Source organism: Castanea sativa, chromosome 12, assembly GCF_040712315.1.
Source record: "Castanea sativa cultivar Marrone di Chiusa Pesio chromosome 12, ASM4071231v1".
In the NCBI taxonomy this organism is placed as follows: Eukaryota; Viridiplantae; Streptophyta; class Magnoliopsida; order Fagales; family Fagaceae; genus Castanea; species Castanea sativa.
In genome coordinates, this window is record NC_134024.1 from 45,609,706 (window position 1) to 45,634,090 (window position 24,385).

At 32.2% G+C, this 24,385-nt stretch overlaps 1 protein-coding gene and 1 pseudogene across 1 annotated transcript; both read left to right on the plus strand.

Annotated features, from left to right (window-relative positions):
- The first annotated feature begins 1,824 nt into the window (after positions 1-1,824).
- Positions 1,825-12,874, plus strand: LOC142620767 (disease resistance protein RPM1-like; annotated as a pseudogene).
- An 8,655-nt stretch (positions 12,875-21,529) lies between these two features.
- LOC142618440 (receptor like protein 22-like) lies at positions 21,530-24,023 on the plus strand. The gene has a single exon (XM_075791382.1). It carries the CDS (start codon positions 21,542-21,544, stop codon positions 23,915-23,917), a length of 2,376 nt encoding a protein of 791 aa, XP_075647497.1. The 5' UTR covers positions 21,530-21,541; the 3' UTR covers positions 23,918-24,023.
- The last annotated feature ends 362 nt before the right edge of the window (positions 24,024-24,385 follow it).

Below are 24,385 nucleotides of genomic sequence, written 5' to 3' on the forward strand. Positions count from 1 at the left end.
AATATCTAGAAATATAATCACTAGCAATATCTCACCAAAATGTATTTTAATTTTCATTAATATAATAGGTATTATAGTTTAAATTATATATAAAAAAAGGTGTTACTTATGAAAAAAGGAGTTACTTATGAAAAAAGGAGTAAGATTAAGGACTAAAGTTTAGAAGATTTTGTAGATATCATAGAAATGAACTTGTATGGTTTAATTACAATATTTTTTACGGAAGATCAGCCTACTTTAGTCATGATTAGTATTGGATTGCATAAGAAATTGTGAATTCTAAATAATAAAAACTCAAATAGTTTAGCATTTTTGTAAAACCAAATTAAAATTTTGATGTTCTCTTTCTGTTATTTTTCCCCTATGATGTTTGATAATTATTAATAAGCTTTTTTAATGGTTGTGCTTATATATGAAAATATTTATTATTATATGTAAGATTCTATTATAGTATGTAAATATAGAAATTTTAAATTATAAAACATTTAAACTCAATTGAAAAATATTTATAAGAATGATAGCATGAATTGTGAGTCATCTTATTCTATATATTATGAAATTATATAGATGGCATTCAAGGGGGAATTCTTTTATTTAAATTATATATATTATTACAAACCAATTATTTTAGTAGGGTCCATTTTTACGTCTTCGTCTAATAAATTTTAAACTTCTTACTTGAGCTAAATATTTTTGATAGTCATATTTATATTTTGTCAATTCTTAAAAGAGTAATAATATTATTTGGTAGAACATGTAAATTATTCATTTTTTAATTCTATTTACAACAAAAAAAAAATTTTACTTTTTAACTAATTTTTTGTTATTTTGATGCATAAATTTATTTCATATGTTCACATTTTTAAAATAAGATATGAACAACTAATTTTTATTTTTTAGAACATGGTATACTGTTTTATTGAAATTTTATATTTGAATTAATAATTTTTAAAAAAAAATTGGATTAGTTTTAAATAGATCAAAAACGGTTTCAAATGAGAACTAAATAGAATGGGTTAGAACTAGTTTTAGATGAACATAAAATGGTTTTGAATATATGTTGGAAGTCTTATACATCCAAAATTTTGTATGGAAGTATAATAAATTTTTAATTGAGTTTTTAATTTATATTTTTTAAGTTTAGATTTACGAACCTACATATATAAAAATATTTGACACAGATTGAAGCTTATTTAGAATATAGGCACTTGGTATCAAATTAGTAGGCAATTAAAAGGACACTTGACACACCATTAGAGTTAAATTAGAATCTAATTAGAATTTTTTATTGAATTTTCTTTGAGTTTCTACTTTGATAATATCGATGTTGCAGAAGCTGTAAGAAAACAAACACGTTACTTCCTGAATGGAAAAAGAAACTAAGCACACTAGCTTTTAAATATAAACATCGAATCCACAAAGTGATAGGGTTCTAGAATCCACTAGAGAGAAATAGACAGTCTGTATTTTTTATAAATCTAAAAAAAATTGAATTACCCTGGAAGTTACAATATGTTTAAATAGTAGAAGAAACCCTAGGGCGGCTAGGAAAATGCTCATAAACCCTAATTCGCGCTAATCACGTAATTAGGTGGCAAAATAGTAATTTTTGCCAAATATAGCAAAATTGAAATAATTACGAAAATTGAAAACACTGTCTCTAAGAGACGTCCCAAAATAGACGGGACCATATTCTAATTTTTAAACTAAAATTTATTAAGAAAAAAAAATACTACTATAAATAGCAAAAACATTGTTTTCAAGGCCTTAACAAAGAAATTTGCCTAAATTTAGGTGATGCTTGAAATTTGAGTCTAGATCGAAATGCCGTTTTCCTTCAACCAGGCAAATTTCATGTAATTTCGACATCATTGCCCCGGTGGCCTCTATTGACACCCCCTTCATCTTGTGTCGTGACTTCTAGCTCCCTTGTTGCTCCAGGAATGCCTATGCTATCTGTTCTACGTCAAATATATATGATATGATTTTTTTAATGTTAGTTTTTTGCTAATTATTATTTCTTATTATTCCATCAAAAAAAACTATTATTATTTATTATTAGTTAAAAAATATATGTTTATTAATTGAAAAGTCACTCTACTTTCAAGTTTGACTCTTGAAAATTTAAATTGATTCCTCTATCTCTCTTTCAAAAGCTTTGTAAGTGCACAATTGCACCTAGACCCAAAGACAATTATGGGCTCAGGCCCAATGAGCCTTAAACAATGAAGTTTGTAGAGTGTGGGTTTGAAATCTAGGTTAGAGGTACTGAGAACTTGATAACAGGCTAGGTGTGCAAACACTTGTAAATAATAAGTGATAATTGCAAATATACCTCCTCGGACGTGAGCCGAGGACTACTTCTTTATTATTTCTCTTTCTTTCTTAAAGATTACAATTCTTAATTTCTTTCTTAGTTCCTCCCTGATCCCCCCTCTTTTGGCCTTCACCCCCCTTTAAATACTTCTTTTCCTAATGCTTTATCTACGTGTTGCTCAAATTCCCTCTCTCCTAGATATTTCTTCCCTTTGTGCCTTTGAATAGTAACTAGAAGTTTCAGTTCTACTGTTCAGGGGTCACTTCCCCATTAATGCAGCCAGGGAGGTAGGTGCAGAGTCTTTAATGTGGAGGTGGCAGCCTTTGCTCATGATATTTTTCTAACACCGGTGTATCTAGAAGGTTCAGGGTTTAGGAAAGAAAGAGAAATAATAAAGAAGTAGTCCTCGGCTCACGTCCGAGGAGGTCTATTTGCAATTATCACTAATTATTTACAAGTGTTTGCACACCTTAGCCTGTTATCAAGTTCTTAGTACCTCTAACCTAGATTTCAAACCCACACTCTACAAACTTCATTGTTTAAGGCTCATTGGGCTTGAGCCCATAATTGTCTTTGGGTCCTGGTGCAATTGTGCACTTATAAGCTTTATTTTTGTCTTTCTTGTGACGAGGCTTAAGTTCTAAATGAAAAAGGCCTAATCAACAACCAAAGTATATGAATTTTTTTAGGGAGAGAATCAGTGAGAAACATTGCTTTGTCGGATGCTAGTTAGGATTTTTTACCTTTGAAATGGTGTCACATCATACATAATTTATCATATTAGATAATGTAAAGAGTAAAATGATTTTTTTTTTCTTTTCATAACACAGGAAAGTTTGTGGAATAAATGAAATGTGGAAATTTTTTAAAGGAATAGATAATTAGATATATACTTTAACCTTAACTTTTAATCTAATTGGGATTAGAAAAAGTAATCTCAAGGTTTGTTGAGGTCTAAAAAGTTATAATACCAAGGCCTAAAATAGCATAGTGAGTGAAATCCATGAAAAATGATAGTAAAAGGCTTGAGCTCACAATAAGAAAAAAAGATGGTAAGTCCAAATCCATTAAAAAGGATTTAAGCCCAAGATCTACGAAGGGATAAGCCTTAAGGCCCATGAAATGAAGGGAAGGAAGAAAAAAGCCAAGCCAGTCGAGATCAGAAAATCACTAGGGAGCCCAGTGGTAAGAACTGGGCCGGGATACCTAGGGACTGCTAGGAGCTCGGGGTCCTCGGGACATGCAGTAAAACTAGGAGGAGATTAAGACAGCTCAAAAAGAGTGCCAAGAAACAAAAGGAACGAAGAACAGATACGTCCTTATCAGCCACTCAATGATGCAAAAGGGAGCCAGAAAGCTTGGAGACTAACAATCATGAATAAGGGGCTGGTACCTTGGGGAACCCAGAAAGAAGAACCATGAAAGGAAGTAGCGGGAAAAAATTTCAATCTGGCAGTGATGGAATCAGCCCACCCTGAAAAAATGACAAAAGGAAAGGTAGCAAAAAGCTGATCTAAAAAGGACGAGGTTAAAAGCCTTGAAGGAAGAGAGATTAGAAGTCAGCTCTTTAGGGAAACCCCAGAACGGAAAGTCAGCAAGAGGCTTTTTGGGAGAAAGTACCAAAAGAAGAAAATTGTGAGAAACAAGGAAGGGATAAACCACTGAAATTGTTGGGACAACATTGGCTTTAGTACCCAGGAAAGCAAAGGAAGGGAATCAGTGGTACCTCGGAACCCTAGGATGACACTATAAAATGAGGAAGCAACCAATAGAGAGGGGGCGTTCAGAAAAAGTAAATTAGAGTAGAATTATTGAGAAAACTCTGTTAGAATTAAAAGAAAGTAAGAAAAGAGAGGGGAATACTACCCGGTATCCTTAAACAGCCACTAGAGTCAAAGGGATTCAAACTTTGCAAGTGGTAGAGGCTTGAAAAGCATCTAATTCTGTAATTTTTGAACTTATTTGGATCTTGTGATACGTCCTAGTGAGCAAAATGTATTACATAATTGAAAATTTGATGAAATATTTCACAGTATCTTAAGGATCCCTAGCATTTATGTTGTGCCGTTCTTTACCACATGGCCCCTTTTATTGTTTCTTGATAGGCCAAAAACGTATTGACCCCTTATGATGGATTAAGTTGATTAATTAGCCAAGTTATTAATTAATCAAATTAACATGCAAATTGCGTGGTAGCATAAACAAATCACCAATTAAACTAAGTGTGTAGCGGAAATTAAATGACACAGTGATTTGTTTACAAATGGGGAAAACCTACACGGTAAAAACCCCACCGCATGAATTTAAGGTTACTACTCCCGAAATTCCACTATGATCACAACAAGCGGTTACAAGTAAAGGAATCCCAAGTACCTTACCAACCTACAGTTGAACCCTTACCCCAAAACCCAATTGGACTTGTTTTGTAGTGACAATTTCTCCTTTCAATGCACGGCTCCCAAGTACATGACTAACCAATTGCGTAGATCCCAATAAGCGGCTTACTCCATTGCACAAATCCCAGTACGTGACTAACTCTACAGCAACCCTTTGATTGTTGTAGTTGATTTGCAGTAGCTTCACATAGAAACATCAATAAGATCTTCAATGTTGGTGCAAGAGACTTTGCTTGGTTACAAAACCTAAAGGCGTCCAAGAAACGCAGCAAGACTGGTGGGAAAATGCAAAGGACTACCTCTTGCAATAGCGGCTTTGGGCAGTCTTATGTACTCCAAGAATTTGTCTCAATGGGATGAAATTTACAACAACTTGAATTGGAGTCTAAGTAACAATCCTAAGCTAGAACCAGTGAAAAATATTTTGTTGCTTAGTTTCAATGATTTTCCGTATCAATTGAAGCATTGTTTCTTATATTGCTCCCTTTTCCCAGAAGGTCATGAGATTAGAAGGAGAAAGCTTGTTAAGTTATGGATGGCAGAAGGATTTGTAGAACAAGTTAAAAGGGTCCACTGTAGAAGAAGTTGCAGAGAGCTATCTAGTAGAACTCATTTTTTGAAGCGTGCTTCAAGTTGTAAAGAGGAATGAATTTGGAAAACCAAAGAGATGTAAAATTCATGATCTTATGCGGGAGCTTGCTGTATCAATATATGAGCGAGAAATGTTTGGTGTTGTACATGACGGAGGAGAAGAAATGAAAGAATGCAAAGCATGCCATATTTCAATTCACAAAAGTGATACAGAACTCAAATCGTTTACGGGTATGTCAAAACTTCGCTCTTTTCTTGTTTTTAACAAGTCACTGAAAACACTACCTTCTGAAAGTAAAATGTTTAGGGTCCTTGATTTGGAGGGTGTCCTAATTCATGATATGCCTATTAAAATTGTCAACTTATTCAACTTGAAGTATTTGAATTTAAGGGGAACTTTACTTAAAAAGCTCCCAAATTCCGTAGGGAGACTCCTTAATCTTCAAACCTTGGACATCAGGAACACACAAATAGGGACCCTTCCTTATGGAATAGGAAAATTGCAAAACTTGAGGCATCTAATTATGCATCGCTACACTAATAATTGGAATGATTTGAGATATGTTAATGGGACGCAAGCACCATCTAATATCAGTAGGTTAAAGAACTTGCAAACTGTAACTATTATTGAAGCAAAAGACGACTTGATAAGACAAATTCAGAGCATGACCCAACTCACCTTGATTAGTATTTCCAATGTGAAAGAAACAGATGAAAATGACTTATGTGTCTCAATTGAAAACATGAGACTTCTTGTCGACTCGTGTATCATGGTAAACAATGAGGAGGAAACTCTCCGAATGGATGCACTCACATCTCCTCCTCCCAACCTTCAAAAGCTTGTTCTAGTTGGAAAACTAGAAAAGGTGCCACATTGGTTTTGTTCACTCCAAAGGCTCACATTTTTGTCTGTGCTGGTCGGGATTGGCGAGAAGATCGACTCTCTCTTATAGCCGCTTTGCCCCATATGGGTAATCTTTCACTTACTAATGCCTATATAGGAGCACAACTATGTTTCAATACAGGATTTTCTAAGCTTACACGAGATGTTGATTCGTAATTTCCCTCAATTGAATGAGATAATAATAAAAAAGGGGGTGATGCCAAATATAAAATTCCTAGATATTGTCGGTTGCATGGAGTTAAAGACAGGTACCCAAGGGCATTGAATACCTTAATCTCCAACAAGCTGTTTTTGAGATCTGTCTCAATAGAACTTAAAGATCGCATCGAGGGAGAAGGTGGAGTGGATTTTCCAAAGGTGCAACACATCCCAAAGATCTATCTCAGGTAGCAATTTCAAGTTCCATAAAGATTTGCCTTGATTCTTTTAGAAAGGTGAGCTTCTTCATTTTATTTGTTTTTCTTCTTCTTTTTATCTTGAAATGAATGTTTGTTGAATTAGTAATCTTATCTAATGATTCATTATACAGTTACCATATACCTCACAAAATTTACCATATCGCTGTTTTATTGTTTTATTGTTTTATCGTTATCAGAATCTTGCTGAAGAAATTATAAGTTTGCCTAGTTTGCTTCAAAAGGATGGGTCCCTATTTGGAGTTCCAATTCCAAGTATTGTTTGGGTTTACGGTTTATTGTTCAATAAATTAATACTCAAGACTTTGTTTCTAAATTGTTTGTAATGAATGTAAATGTTTGAACTCTATGATGGATTAGTGGCCGGTTGTCAGAAGCTTACTACTAGTTCAACCGTGGATTTGCTAATCTTCTATGTTGTATGTAATTTAACTAGTGCAAAGAATTAACATACCTAATCATTTTTTTCTTTTGTTTCTGAGGAAATTACCAAATTAACTTGGCAATAGCTTAGACCGCCAAATTTTAATCGCGGCTAAGTTAATTAATGTTATTCTATCAATTAATACAGAATATATGTAATTAACTAAATTATCTGAGCTTGGATACTAACAATTGCATGGATAGGCATACTGAAAAAATTAAATGAGCAATTGACAGTAAGTAAAGACCAAAGAGAAGCAAACCAAAGATAATACTTGATGTGTTATGGAAGAGGAAAACCGGAGTACACAGTTCTATTCTAGCCAGTTCTTGTGTTTGTTGTTCTTATAGGGGCATGCAATCAACCTATCAACTCAATAAAGCCAATCCAACCAATCCATAACTTAGGTTGATGTTTTGTAGGTTGAAAAAAAAAAAGGGATAATTACAGATTACCCACATGTGGTTTGCCTCTAATTTGACTTGCCTATCCGTGGTTTCAATTTTGACACTTTACCCACCTGAGATTACTTCCGTTTAGTCTCTGTTACCCACCTCTGTTAATAAAGAGGGGTAAATAAGTCTTTTTACTCTCATTTTATGTCTCTCTCATCCCAAAACAAGAAAAACAAAACAAAAAGCAAAAGAAAACAAGATCAAACTAAGAAATAAACACAAAATTCCTCAAACTAAGAAATAAACCCAAATTTCCTCAAACTAAGAAACCCATCATACAGACAAAACCAATATATCGACTTGCCCCTTGAGCCAAAAAGCCAATTCAATCTAACTAGCCCCTTGAAATAGAAATATTCAAAGTAAACCCAGCCATATACCCAAAAAAATAAAACCCAGATCATGAAGAACATACCACTTTTTGGGTATGTTCTTGAGAGTTTGGTAATCAAACATCATCAACCACCCAACCCCATCTTTAGACTCTCTGACCTTTACCTCATTGTAGAACCTCTTCCCCATTATCGAACCAGTCATAAACAACATCGGCATTGTCACGGACAACGACGACGTCGTCTGGGAATTGGAGCTCGGCCCCTTAACGTAAATGCTATTGTTGTTGTCGTTTTTGTGGGTTTTACCATCGGATGAGAATGTGAAGGTCGAGGAAGATGGATCCTCGGATTGGGGCTCTTGGGCGTTGGCAATGGAAGTGAAGAGACGAGTTTGGATTTGGGATTGGGATTGGGATGGGAATGTTGTGAAAAAATTTGGGTTTCTTTTGATGGAGTTTAAGGTTTTGATAATCAGTAAATTCGCCATTGAATTGGGATTTTGTTTTCTGTGCTCTGGGTTTTGCTGGAAATGTGTTTAGGGTTTTGACTATTTTTACTTCCCAAAAAAACTTTTGCATTTGCAGAGGAATTTTGCTCTTGGAAAACCTTTGGGCTAGTCGGTCAGCTCAGTGTTTAGGCATGTATTGGATATTGTTTTTGGGTTCAACTTCCTGTAATTTTTTAGATTTTTGGGTATGTTCTTCATGTTCAAGATTTGTGGGAAGGTCAAATCTTTCTTCATTTATTTATTTATTAATTTAATTTCTAGATTGATTTATTAGCTATCCATTTGGTTGTTGAGAAAACTATGGATCTTCGTTTGGCCTATAGTATGGGAAATCTCAAGCGCATTGCATTGTAGCATCTAGGATCTTAGTTTGGTGAGCAGGTTGGATGGGAGTGAGTTTTGGGAGTGAGGAGTATTTTGATCTGTTTGGGCTTTTGTTTTTGACATATTATTTGTTAGAGTAACGGTTGAAGAAGAGGTGGGTTACGAATTAGTAACGGAGAGAATCACAGGTGTGTAAAGTGTCAAAATTGAAACCACGGGTAGACAAGTCAAATTAGAGGCAAACCAGATAATTTGTAATTATCCACAAAAAAAAAAAAATATATATATATATATATATAGAGAGAGAGAGAGAGAGAGAGAGAGAGAGAGAGAGAGATGATAGGTTCAAGTTACACCAAGTGTAACTCTAAGTGCATGTTTGGATAGCACTGAGAATGAAATTTTCAGCTGCGTTTGGCGTTTTGTGTGAGTCCTATACACTATTCACAGAACCCAAAGTATGGATTTCAGCAAATTTTTCTTTAAAACTAGGTCCCATAGCACTATTCACACATTTAAAAATTATTTTGCAACAATGCTTTCAATTTTCAGTTTTCAGCAATAAGCAGTATCCAAACAAACCCTAAATAATATTATATCACCCAATAACTTGTTATTAAATTTATATTTTGAAAATTTCACTTTTGAATTACATGTTCTATATATTTTTAACATGTATGTCAATTTTTATGCTAATCGAATGCTATTTACTATTTGATCCACAAACTCATTTTTTATGAATTATTTTTAATTCAAAATTTTGAATTCAAAATGACATATCTATTGATCTTTTATCACCTTGAAATTTAGTAATCATGGAGAATATATACAAAGATAAGTAATCCAATAGGGAATTTGTCAAAACTCGTATCAAATTAAAAATAAAAAATAAAAAATTAGTGGTATAAGTGTAACATTTCTTAGAGTTATACTAGATGTAACATGAACCCAAATCTATAATTACACTTCCCTCCCTTGAGGTTCAGGAAAATGGCATTCTACCCTAAAATTGAAGGAAAAAAACATTTTTCCCTCCTGGCCTCCAATTGATCAAATTTTGTCAAATTAATATTAAAAATTTTGTATACTAACCTACCCTTAAGCAAATGGCAAGTTTCCAAAATTATCTTATTTCACAATTAAAATTCACTGTTTTAAAACTTTAATTAAAGTGTATTTTAAAACTATTAAATGTGAATTTCGCTTCTTCTTTTTTTCCCTTTTTTCAATGGGTTATGGAGAGATTTTTTATTGATGCTTGATAAATTTTGCACTTTTATTCTAAATTTATTAATTATTTTTCTACTAACCATTTTTAAACTTTTGTAAATATACACTTATAAAAATTTAGAATATTTCATCACTAATATAAACAAAAGGGGGGAATGTTAATTTCTTCAAACCTCAAGGGAGATGAATGCTTTTTTTCCTTCAGGTTTGGGGTGGAGTGTCATTCCCCAAATCTCATGGGAGGAGAATGTAATTACCCTTTAATAATTTCAAAAATAAATGTATTTTACATTTGTTAGTTTAACTTATTTTGAATTTCACAACTTGTTTTAAATTTGTTAGTTTGATTTGTTATGGTATTTTGAGATTTAGTTTAGATGAAATTGTAACCATTTATTGAATAATGAGGTTAAATAGCTTAATGAAAACCATTTTATTTTATAAGGCTTAGCAAAATAACTCCATTAGAGCTACCATAGCTTATGTTGGGTTAGATATTTTGCCTGTTGAATTTAGTTTAGATTGAAAAGTATCACAATTCCAACCCAACACACACACACACAAATCTCTCTCTCTCTCTCTCTCTCTCTCTCTCTCTCTCTCTCTCTCTCTCTCTCTCTCTCTCTCTCTCTCTCTGTGGCCAGCCAAACAAATTTAGAGGCCTAAGACGATATTTTCATAAAGGGCGTTTTTGTTATTAAATAATATTTAACTAGTGTTTTATATTATAATTTTCCATTCTTTTTACTTTTAGTATGACTTTTTTTCTTTTTTGGAAATTGCTAAAGCTACAAAATAAAAAATTGCTATAAAAAACTTACAAATTGATGTAATCTAACGGTAGATTTGTCAAAATCCATATTCAATAAAAAATATTGAGTAATGTAAAATTTCTTAGAGTTACACTTGAGTTGGATTCGAGTCAAGTTGACAAAATTTCTACCTAAATAATTAGACCCAATCCACACTATTAATTAATAATTTCAAAAGTAGATGTATTTTACATTTGTTAGTTTGACTTATTTTGAATTTTACAACTTGGTTTAAATTTGTTAGTTTAATTTGTTATGGTATTTTGAGATTTTGTTTAGATGAAATTGTAATCATTTATTGAATAATGAGATTAAATAGCTTAAAGAAAACAATTTTTTTTAAGGCCTAACAAAATAGCTCCAGTAGAGCAACCATGGGTTATGTTGGGTTAGAGGCTTGGGAAAGAAAGCATTCTCAAGCAGTCCTAATGGAAGTTGTCCAACGGAGTTTGATAAAACAAATTCAAAGCAAACCATTTTTCTATTGCAACAAATGATGACTTGATAAAACAGATTTAAAGCATGACCCAACTGACCTCGATTGGTATTTCAAATGTGAAAGTAGTACATGAGAAGGACTTGTGTATCTCAGTTCAAAACATGAGACTTCTTATTATCTATCAAGGTAACTAAAGAGGAGGAGACCCTCCAAATGGATGCAATCTCATCTCCTCCTCCCAACCTCCAAAAGCTTTTTTTGACTAGATAACGTGCTACAGTGGTTTCATTCACTTCAAAGCCTCACATTTTTGTATCTACATTGGTTGGGACTGGAAGAAGACCTACTTCCTCATATCTCTGCTTTGCCCCATTTAGGACATGCTGCACTTAATAATGACTATGTTGGAAACATCTACGTTACAATACAGGCTTTACTAAGCTTACAAGCATGCTAATTTGTGTTAGGATATATGTGGTTCACTTGTTAAGAACATATGTCATTCTTTTATGTAATTGACTAATCCTTTGACAAAATACACTTTACTGGACACCTGGTAGATCTAGGATGTGTTTAATACTTCAAAGAACATATTGTTCAAGTCTAGTATTAAAGCCATGAAGATTGGACCAAGAAACAAGTGAAGAAAAGGTGTTTACTAAAGCTGGACAGATAGCTGGACACCTGTGGACACTTGCGGATAGCTATGGATAGTTGCTCGACAGATAGCTATCTATCGAGGTTTAATGAGGTTCGACACCTACTATCTATCGAGGTTACAAGAATTCAAATTTTCAGATCTGATTTTCGGCCTATGTTTTTGTATTTGTGTAGGATTTCTTTTCTCACAACCCTAGACATATATAAGGCATATTTTAGAGGTCGTCACATAAGAGAATACAAGGAGAACATATGCAAAAGGTGACTGAAGCCTTATTCTCTCATAAAGAAGCTACTGCATCTTTGCGCCTTAAGATTTTGTAACCAAGTGTTTCTTGATCTTCATTGTTGACGAAGTGAAGAACTTTGCAGCCAACATTCTTCTTTCTCAAGTTGGTGAGTGAGTCACGTACTGGGATTCGTGCAAAAGAGTGAGTCACGTACTGGGATCCATGCATCAAAGGGTGGCGTCCACATATTGAAGAGTTCAGAGGTTCTGAAGCGGTAGAAGGTTTCTGCTATGAGTTCATCTACGAGGATTGTAGAGTTTAGGGACAAAGGTTTTGTACTAGATCTGAAACTTCTCTTTACTATAGTAAATTAATTTTCAAGAAGGTTTCCCCTCAGGTTTTTTACTGTGAAACTGGTTGGTTTCATTGGTTTTCCTAGGTCATCATATCTTGTCTTATTTATTTTTCCGCTGCTTATGATTTTGACATGATATTGATGTTTGTTTGTTTTAACAAGTTTTATGCATAATAAATCTAATTAACAACTTAGGTTTAAAACTTGTTAATTCTATCAACCAGAGTCTAAATTTCCTAACAAATTTGTAATTTTCTTCAATTGAATGAGATAATAATAGAAAAGGAGGTGATGCCAAATCTAAAATCCATAGTGATTGACAACTGCATGGAGTTAAAGACAATGCCCAAGGGCATTGAATAACCTTCTAAATCTCCAACAACTGCTTTTGAAATTTGTCTCAATGGAACTTAATAATCGCATCTGCAACATGGATTTTCCAAAGGTGCAGCACATCCTAAAGAAGTACAGCTGGTAGTAATTCAAAATGATTTGCGAAGGTAGCTTCTCAAATTTTTTTTTTATATAATCTTTAAGTAAACTAGTTGTTAACCCATGCTTCGCATGAGTTTTTATTTTATTTATAAATTTGTAATTATTAGTTCGTAAATAGCTACTACATTTTTTTAATTTGAATTTCTTAAGAAATATAATGAGTGTCGTCACTTTTATTGATAATAATTATAAAAACCTATAGTGTCTATTTCATGAAATTCATTACTTAATAGAAGTTTATATTAAATTTTTCTGTATGAACCAAGTTAAATAAAAACTAAAAAGAGGATTTCAATTGTTAATCAACATGAAGGCAATATCCTATGATTATATATCCACCATCTCCCATTTAGTAATTATGAGTGATTTTTTTCATGTTAATTATGAGTAATTTTTTCTTTAACTTGGACTTCCCAAAATGTCTAAAGAAAATTTTGACATTAGAAAATATTTCAATTTATGAAAGAACATAATTCTATATCCATTGTTACTTTTTTTTTAATTATTATTCATACGTCGACTATAAAAAATAATTTCCCTCATCATTGGAATCTATATTTATATTTTATATTTCCATATTATTATTTTTAAACATATTCATTGTCTATTTTTTTCCATACACAAGCACAAAAATATTTGTACTACCAATAACGTATATGGGAATAAATTAATTATCTTCATCATTGTCACATTATGGGATATAATTATAAAAAAATTGAAGATTATATGAAAATTAAGGAAAGTAATGCTCATTAATATCATAAGGTTTTGAATTCTCAACGTTGTAGACTTATCATTTGAAAAGTTTACTATCTTGGATAGTTTTAATAAGGAACAATAATGATAATAACCTATCAAACAATTGTAAAATGAAAAATATTGAGAAAAAAATGATGGTGTAGTATTGTTTAAGGAAAATATTAATAATTCAACCATGGTAAATACTAGTACTTTTCTTTTTCTCTCATTTTCTAGCACGGCCATGATAATAGCGACACCTTAATTAAAAACAATTGTATCAACATAAGAATAGAATCATGGAAGAAAACAAAGAGCTAGGCCAAAGAAATATCATTCCTCAAATCAATTATTATACCTGCAAGTACCAAAACCTGCCACATCGTCAACACACACACAATATATAAATCCAAATGTAAATTGAGTCTAAAAACAAATAGATTTAAAGATTAACAAAAAAAAGTTTCTCAACATCAAAATCTTCTCTTATTTCTCCCATGTGAACTTTAGGTCACTATGCTTAGGGTGGGTCAATCACTAAGCACGAAGATCAAGTAAATTACGGCTCTTGCTCTCCTCCGTAGCATGTAGATCAAGAAAAGAGTATTCATGATTCAGCAGTGTTGAGGGAGGGGAAAAATTGGGGAAGAGGAAGATACCCTGGATGTTTTGGTAATTGAAAATTTTATTTGCAACATACAAGTTGCATAGTTAATTTGATAGTGTGTGTGTGTGTAAACTCATCCAATTCAATGTGGTAGCATAATAGCAAGTATGAATAGAGGACTTTTGGGCTACTATTTAGGTTTATGGAAAATTTGAGACTTTTCATATTCATATTTTTTTTTATCAAAAATGTTTATAGAGAGAAAATAATTGCCTTTATAAATAATAATTAGATTTTCTATTCCATATTTTCATATTTATTGTCAATATTATATATATATATATATATAAACATTTATTGTTTCTTTTTTTCAATTAGATGGAAGAAATATATAGGTAGTGGATTTTTTTATCTTTTTTTTTTTTTGAAAACTAAAGTGGATTTTTTTTTTCTTTTAATTACACATATTAAGCACATTTTAGAACATGCATTTTAGGATACTCCAAAAAAATATGTCTTTTAGGCTCCATTTGGGAGTTCATAAGGAAAGGGAATTGAATGGAATGAAATGATCATAAGGGAAAGGAATGGAATGGAATGTATTTAAATAAGAGAAAGGAATGGAAAAGAATGGAATGGAATGGAATGGAATTAAATAACCTTGTTTGGATGTTTTAAAATAAAGGAATGGAAAGAAATGAAAATGAATAAAATGTAAGTAATCTTGTTTGGGAGTAATATAGAGAGAATGGAATGGAATCATTTTATAACAATATTACTATTAGACCCCTATTTTAAAATAAATAGTTGAATATATAAGAGTATTTTGGGAGTTTTAGTAAAAAAATTCATTAAATCTAATTTCATTCCCGTCATTCCTCCCAATTTTGGAGGGAATGAAAATTTGAGGTTTTAAGGGAATAGAGAAGAATGAGTGTTCCCTCCTACCCATTCAATTCCCTCTCACTTAAACTCCCAAACAAGGAAATGGACTTTCCATTCCCTCTATTAAAACTCCCAAACAAGGGAAAGGAAAAATATTCTAAAATTATTCTTTTCATTCCTTTCCATTCCATTCTATTCCCTTCTCCCAAACGAGGCCTTAGGTTACTGATGAAAAAAAAAATTGAGGGAAAAAGGAAAGGGAAAAAAAGTTTATGGAGTATTTAAAAGAGCTTACAATGAATATTTATTATAATTGTGGAATTTATTGTTGATAATGGCAAAAACAAATTGACATATACTAATAATTGTATGCCATGTGACGTTACCTTTCCAATTTTATATGTGTCATTGTTTTTTGCATTGTCAAAAGAACACATGTCACTATTGTGTGCATCCTCCAGTTTGAGGATCTAACTTTTATAATATACTAGATAAATTTCCTATGCAATGTGCAGATACTTTGCAAATTCATTTGAAATCATTTTTATGTTTTTTAAGACCTATTTATAATACACATTTTGTTGTATAATTATTATTTATGTTTTACCACAATATTATTGAATGCTTTGAAAATCAATTTTCTTAATTCATATTTTATATTAAAAAAAATTGTCATAGAATTGGTTTCCAAATATTGAGTGAAATTACTCTACTAATCTAAATTTCTGAGGTTGGAACAGTTAAGATTTTTGGACATTTCTAGGAGACTAATATATTATATTATATGTAGACTTTATTTTTTAAATTGATTAAATGATTTTGAAATTTAAATTTATAAATTTAAATTCAAAGCATAAAATACTTTCATATCCTAAAATTACAAAAATTCAATCAACCTTCCAAATACTTCCTTTACTACTCCATTTTTCACAACCAAATACTAACCCACAAATCTCAAACACAAATTTCATTATCTCAATGAAAGGAATCATTTATTAGTTCCGGCGAACGTGATAAAATAGAGAAAAAATGATTTAAAACATTTCCATTTATAAAGATTTAATTGCCTTTAGCTAGGCTTCCACATAAAATAAAATAAAATAAAAACACTTTGAAATTATCAATATTGAGTTTCACTTTTATCATCATAGCACATATCAATATTGCACTAAATAGCAATAAAAAAAACTACAAAGAAACCTACAAATTATGAGTTCTAAAACAAAATATATAAAAAAATAAAAAATAAAAACAACTAATCTCATCAATGATCAATTAGAATGTTTCTTTCATGCCTTTTTAGTTCTAAAACAAAATACAATTATGACTTTCTCATACCAAACACCTAAAGACCCAAAGCCAATCACATCCTTTATAGAACTCAAAACATCTGACCTTAGCATCAAAACAATAAGTCAATGTTGTCACTCAATAAAAAAAGCAGGATTTATTTCTTGGTTATAGCCAACTCACACAAGTTAAGATTAGATGAGATAGCAGAGTTGAAGCTAGGTAGATATCATTAAAAGGTAGAAGATATATGACATCATTCTTGATTGAGATGTATTTGAAATGAGATGACATGAAGGGTAGGCATGTATATATAAAGGAGTAAAAGTGCAAGAGCTTTTTAGCTTGAAACATTGAACCAAATAAAATAAAAAGTACACTAACACGCCAACACCAAAACTCATGCGGCAGTTAGTGTCGCAGAACAAGTGATAAACTCCTTCTCAATATCACACCTTACCAATGTGGGACAACTCAATAATACTGAGTATCTTTTTTTTTTAAGAAAAACACACACACACATATATAGGGGAAGAAAATGAGATACAGGAATACACTATATATGTGTGTGTGTTTTTCTCAACAAAAAAAAAAAAAAAAACAAAAAAAACAAAAACAAAAACAAAAAGTATTACAAAGAATCCTTATTCTTTAATAGGAAACCAAAAGTCTCTATTTTTTTTTTTTTTGTTCTTATCTAGTGGTTTTAAAAATTATTTCAATTATTTTTTCTAAAAGAGCACCACATGGCAGAATCTCATACTCTTTCACATTAAGTTTTTACTTTTATTTATATATATATATATATATATTGATTGATTATGGTTATTGCATTCATTTTTATCATTTATCATTAAAATAAAATAAATCATCATTTAAGCTATTTAACAAATTTATACATCAACGTAACATGCTTGATTTATATTATTAATTCACTTTGAAATGGCTTATTTTTTGGAATTAATGTTTTCTGACATGATAAATAATTAATCTTTTCTAACGATTAATTTTCCTTTATCGTATCTCTGTTTTTTTTTTTTTCCTTACCCGTGGTAAAATCAGGCCCACTAAATGCTTTCTACTGCTTGTAGTTTGTTTTAGCTACCATCTTCGCGTAAACACACCAAGTTCCTCAAAATAGAACAAATTAGATTTTGGGTCTGACTCAAAATGTTGTGTATAATTACATTATATTCTTATGAGTTGAACCTTGACGAAATTGACCATATCTCCGCTTCTTTTCTTTTCTATTTTGGTCGTGGCAGAGTCATGCTGAAGATTATGAGTAATGAGTTTTCCTGTTTGCTTCAAAAGGATCCTTTTTGGAGCTCCAATTCTAAGTATGGTTTGCGTATTCTGTTTATTGTTCAATAAATCAATACTCGAGACTTTGTTTCTAAATTGTTTGTAATAAATGTTAAAAGTTTGAACTCCAAGATGCCCTAGAGGCAATTTACTGGAAGGTTGTATCAGAATAAAGGCAAGGAAAAGAAGCAAGAACTGCTGGCTCACAGCGGGACTTCGACAGAAAAGGACCAAGAAAGCAAGAGAACCTGCAGAATTGATTTAGAGAAAAACGACAGTAGCTTAGTAAAATGTAATGTAAACGACTTGTAGCTGATTAGTTTTTCTGTTTTTCTGTTAGTGATTAGCACGTGTAGATGTTTGTTAAGTGCTACTGTACACTGTACAGCACGTGTATAGATTAGTTAGTTAGGCTTTGCCGTTACTGTTTTTCCTTCCTCTGTACAGCTTATATATAAGCTTTGTAATCTTTTCTAATTAATTCAATCAATCAGTTTTACCAAAATATCTGATAGGTTGCTAGTGGTTCACTGTTGGATTTGTTCTTCTCTGTGTGAATGTAATTTAGCTTGTGTAAAGTGTAAGCTATAAGTATCAACATCCATCTTGTTTTTCATTGTTTTAGTGAGTTTTACAGTTCTATTTATTTTTCATTGATGTATAGATAGAATCCGCGAACTCAAAGAATTCGGTCCAACCCAATCCAAACTAACACCTCAGGTTGGTTTTTGTGGGTTGAATGGTTGGGTTGGGTCCTATTATTTTTTTTATTTTGAAACTTGGGTTGGATTGGATTCTAGTTGACAATAATTTCAATCCAAGTAGCTCAATCTGTAATCCATGCTATTAATTAATAGTTTAAAAATATGTGCAATTTAAATTTGTTAGTTTGGTTTATTTTGAAACTTAGGTTGGGTCGGGTTTTTGCGAGCAATTTATTCCAAATCTGCTGAAGATCGACATAAGATTGATTCAATTGTGTCAGCTGAGTTCTGCAGTAATTCTAAGCAAATAGATTGGGAAAATTTCTTCAATATTGAGTACTTATTTGTTACTTCCCTAGTTAAATGATTGTTATTATTATTATTATTATTATTATTATATGAGAGTTAAATGATTATGTGATGAAAAGGACATCTTGGTCCCAAATTCTTAGGACTAGCAAATTAATATATGGTATAATTCTTTAAAAGTTTCAAATCTTCCCAACTATAGATTATTTCATCCTCTTCTAGAAGAAGAAAGAAAGAATGAAGAAGAAGAAGAAGGCAAAAATGTTGTTGGTGGTGGAGTGGGTATGAAGAAGAAGTAGAGAAAAAGAAAGAATGAAGAAGAAGAAGACAAAAATATTGTTGGTGGTGGAGTGGGTATGAAGAAGAAAGAAAGAAGTAGAGAAAACCAAAAAATAAAAAAATAATAAATAATAAAAAATAACAACAACAAGGAAGTTGGTAGAACTCAGTAGACGAAGAAAGAAAGAATGAAAAAGAAGAAGACAAAAATGTTGTTGGTCGTGGAGTGGGTATGAAGTAAAAAGAAAGAGTAGAGAAAAGCAAAAAAAAAAAAAAAAAAAAGAGAGGAAGCCAGTTGATTTGACTGCACACAAGCTATGGGCCTCGTAGAGTTTGAAAATTTACAGTAATACCACCAAGTTTCATATCTCAGTTTTTGAAAACATCCCCTTCTTGTTTCCTATTTTCGTCACTCTAACTCAAATTTTTGAGTTTTGAATGATGAAAATAAGGGTTAAAAATCAAGCCAAACAAGAATTTTTTTGTGGGATCCACATGTTTTGAGAACTGAGTTTTGAAAACTGAGTAATATGATTCAAAAACACCCTTACCCAAACAGGCTCTAAGTTTTCAAAGAGAACTTCACACATATATATATTTATATCAAACTAAAGTAGAATTCATATCTTATATCAAAAAAATTATTTACAAGTCCCACAACGATTTTTCTACAAATGTCAAGTTTTTTTTTTTTTTTTCCATATTTCGGGTCCTACTCTCTTTGTTTATTACAATATTTTAAGCAAAAAATTACAGCTTATTTTATTTAACTTCCAGCTTTTAGAATGGTTTTAATAAGGTTAGGTAGCCAGAGCTGTTGGTCCGACAGTCAGAATTGTAGTTCAATTAATGGACAACGTTCAATCATTGGACCCATGGACGTAGCTAGCCCCCCTAATTTAAAAAAAAAAAATATTATTATATATATGTGTACTAATTTTAGCACTTTTGTTCTATAAAATTACATTTTTTTCCCTTAAACAATATTATTGATTTTTTTAAGAGTAATGCTATACTCACAAACTTTTTTACAACATTTTTACAAATTGTTTTGGTAGCAAATTCTTATTGGTTTGCACATGGACCCACCACTCACATCATTTTTTTATTTACTAGTAACCACTTATTACATCGATAATTTATAATAATAAAAAGTTTGTAGCGCTAGTATTTTCCTCATTTTAATAACTATAAAAAAATTTATAGATCTAAAATCTAAAACAAAATATACAAGCCAAAAAAAAAAAAGTTCAACAACAAAAATTACCAATAATAAAACTTTAAAAAAAAAAAAACTCAATTTACCAATTTTATTAAAATAAATAACCTTGACATTTAAAAAATTATAAACAAAAATAATTTTGTTCTTACCAACTAAAAAATAATCTCTGTAGCTAAGTAGTAGTAGAGTCAAATATTGAAACTGCTGCACATAGCTAACAGTAAAGCCGCCCTCATTAACTCAAAGCTTTGGTTCTGTCCCTTATTGGACCTCTAGCATCGTTGGTTCTAGTGTTGAGCCAGCAGTTTTGGTGGTTTGTATTTGAAAAATTTTACATATTACACTAAGGATCTGCTTATTTTGCTGAAACTGAAAACTTTTTGCTAAAAGTACTGTAGATAAAAGTAAATGTTAGTTGCAATAGTACAGTAGGACACATGAATAATACCAAAAAATAAAGTGAAACCCATGAATATTAGCAAAAATAAGCTAAATAGTAAAATAAGTTGACAAAAAATAAGTTAGTCAAACAGGCACTAAATGCCTGAAAATGTTTTACATGTTAAATATTTTAGTAAAAATGATCTACATATTAAATATTTTACTGAAAATGAAATGAGGCTTAAATATTCGTTTTCCATGTTCGGCTTCAGAATTCTATGCATTTGGGCTTTAATAATAATTTAGGTGGCCCATTTACTCCAGTATTGTCGCCCAAGCCCACATTTTGCCAGCTCTCAGCATTACTTTCAATTTCAGCCATCAAACTTTTTGACTTCGTCGCGAAATTAGGGGAGATTTGACCCCTGTTTGTTAGCGGAGTCATTTCTCCTTCTTTTTTTTTTTTTGGAAACTTTAGCGGAGTCATTTCGAAACCCATCCCAAATTGTCATTAAAATTTTTTTTAAAAAAAACATAAAATCTATAGAAGCCCCTTGCGTGACACAAATGCGAGACTCACCATCTCACTGCGTATGTCATATGGGGACCATATCCTTACATTCACACCAAACTACTTATGAAAGAAAAATACAATAGAGCAATTGGATGGAGTCTACACTACAGTACACTCACGCGGAAAAGTGACTAGTCTACTCGACCAAGACTTTCATCATTGAGAATGACACATTTATCGTTTGAAATGGATGGCAATTTCTTATGGAAAATGTTAAGGAGGACTGAATAGAGCAATTGGATAAGAAATGAATGACGTGTGAGGGTGACGTAGAGATTGGTTTAGAAAATCCCTATTCTCTTTTCTATTTATTTGCTTCTCCAGCGTTACAGCAATACAAACTCCAATAGAACATTATGGGTTTATCACTTTCTTTCGTGATGTTCATGCAGTTTCTCTTTCTATTGTCTCTGCTTTCTCTTGTTTCTGCTGGCTCTTTTTCTTCTACGCAGCCACTATGTCATGATGATGAGAGCTTTGCCTTGTTGCAATTCAAAGAAAGCCTTATCATCAATCAATCCACTTCCGCTTACTCAAAGATTTCGTCGTGGATGGCACAAAGTAGTGATTGCTGCACGTGGGATGGTATTCAATGTGATGAAAACACGGGTCATGTGATCAGCCTTGACCTCAGTAACAGTTCTCTTTATGGTTCTATCGACTCCAATAGCAGCCTCTTCCAGCTTGTTCACCTTCAAAAGCTTAATCTCTCCATCAACAACTTCAATCACTCTGAAATCCCCGTTGGAGTAAGGCGGCTTTCAAAGCTTACTCACCTTGACCTCTATTTTTCTGGATTTTCAGGTAAGATCCCATCAGAAATTTTACAACTCTCTAAGTTGGTTTCCCTAAACCTCGCTCTGAATCCGTTGAAGCTCCACAAGCCTGGTCTCAGAAGTATAGCTGAGAAGTTAACAAACTTGGAAGAACTAATTCTGAGTGAGGTGGACATATCGTCCACTATACCCAGTATCTTGGCAAACTTATCTTCTTTAACAACTATTTTTCTTATTGATTGTGGTTTGCATGGTCCAATTCCAACATCTATTTCCAGCCTTTTGAATCTTCATATTTTAAATTTGTATTCAAATAACTTGAGTGGCACAATAGAATTTGACTTGTTTCGAAAGCTCAATAACCTCTCCTACCTCGATTTATCTTTTAACAATCTTTCATTGGTTATTGATCCTAGTACCGATTCTACCTTTCAAAAATTTAAGGTATTAGGACTGGGGTCCTGTAACTTAAGTGACTTCCCAGAGTTCCTTCGAAACCAAGATCAGTTGGAAGTTTTGGTCCTTTCTAGCAACAAAATTCATGGCCAAATACCGAAATGGATCTCAAACTTGAGTAAAGACACTCTTGTGATTTTAGAGATGTCTGACAACCTACTCACAGGTTTTGATCAAATCTCAGATGCTCTCCCTTGGACCAATCTACAAGTTTTGTACCTTTCAAACAACAAGCTTCAAGGGTCACTGCCAATTCCACCTCCATCCATCTTTTATTATTCTGTCTTTAACAACATGTTGAGTGGAAACATCTCTCAAATGATTTGTAAATTGATTTCTCTTTCTTATCTTGATTTTTCATACAACAACTTGAGTGGCTTCCTTCCCCAATGTTTAGGGGACTTGAGAAACCTTTCTATTCTTAATCTTCAGAACAACAACTTCCATGGCCGCATTCCTCAAATATTCATGGAAGGATGCAAATTAAGGATGATGAGTTTGAATCAAAATCGTTTCCAAGGGGCTTTACCAAGGTCACTGACTAGTTGTACTATGTTGGAAATTCTTGATATTGGAAACAATTATATAAGTGATATTTTCCCCTCTTGGTTAGGCATTCTTCCAGAGTTGAGGGTTCTTATTTTGCAATCGAATGGATTCCATGGTTCTATTGGAAAACCTGAAACAAATTCTAGGTTCCCAATGTTACATGTCATTGACCTCTCTAACAATTATATTACTGGTAAGCTGCCATATGAATATTTCCAAATTTGGAAAGCCATGCAAATCCTTGATGTAAGTGGCCTAGCATATATGCATACAACTCAAGTTCTCCAAAGAAATGGCTGGATTTACTCCTACCATTACCCAATGATATTGACAAACAGAGGCATAAAGACAAAATATTGGAGAATCCAAGATTTCTTTGTGGCCATTGATCTATCAAGCAACAATTTTGAAGGAGAAATTCCAAAAGTTGTGGGAAATCTAAATGCGCTTTACATGCTTAACCTTTCCAACAATGTTCTTACTGGTTTTATTCCATCGTCTTTGTCAACCTTAACAAACCTAGAAGTACTGGATCTTTCTCAAAATATGCTAGTTGGAGAGATTCCTCCACAATTGGTGGAGCTCACCTTTCTTTCTTTCTTGAATGTGTCTTATAATAATCTTACTGGACCTATACCACAAGGGAAACAATTTCTCACATTTCAAAACAATTCATTTGATGGAAATGTAGAATTGTGTGGAAGCCCATTGTCCAAAAGATGTGCCAGTTCGGAGGACTCACCAACCCCACCTTCAAATTTTGAAGCAAACCAAGGCTTCGAGTTTTCATTTGAGTTTGGCTGGAAGGTAGTTGCGATGGGATATGGATGTGGATTTATAGTTGGAGTTTTTGTTGGACAAATTATAATCAAAAGGAAGAGCAGTTGGTTTATTAAGTTTTTTGCAATTGGCCATCCAACAGGAAGAAGGGTGAAGCGGAGGAGACATTAAAAATGAATTTAGTTGGATAAGAATTTTCCCTTATAAATAAACTCATGCATATGTTGCTTCCATTACAAGTGTTCCCATTTTATTTCAGGAGTTTGGGACGGGTATTTGATTATTTATCATACTAGATAATGTTTATTATTATTATTATTATTATTATTTTGGTGAGAAGCTGTGTATTGTATACTTAATGTAATACGTTTTTGTGGTGCTTTTCTTATTGCACTTTTTCCTTTTGGTGATCTTGGTTTCATCATAAATGATAAAATGGTGTTTTATAACGTTTTTTAAATTTAAAAACTTGAGGAAAAATATACAGTCTTTCTAAATCTTTAAATATATTTAAGTTTCATGTATAACGGTTTTAGGCCAGTTGGTGATGAACTAAGCCTATTAATTCCAATCTAAGTAAATTGTGTGGATTGTGTGCCATGTTAATAAAATCAAGGTATTGACCTTGTCAGCAGCAGA

Excerpts from the sequence above, each read along its gene's own strand:
- LOC142618440 (XM_075791382.1), top strand. The coding sequence starts at position 21,542 with ATGGGTTTATCACTTTCTTTCGTGATGTTCATGCAGTTTCTCTTTCTA.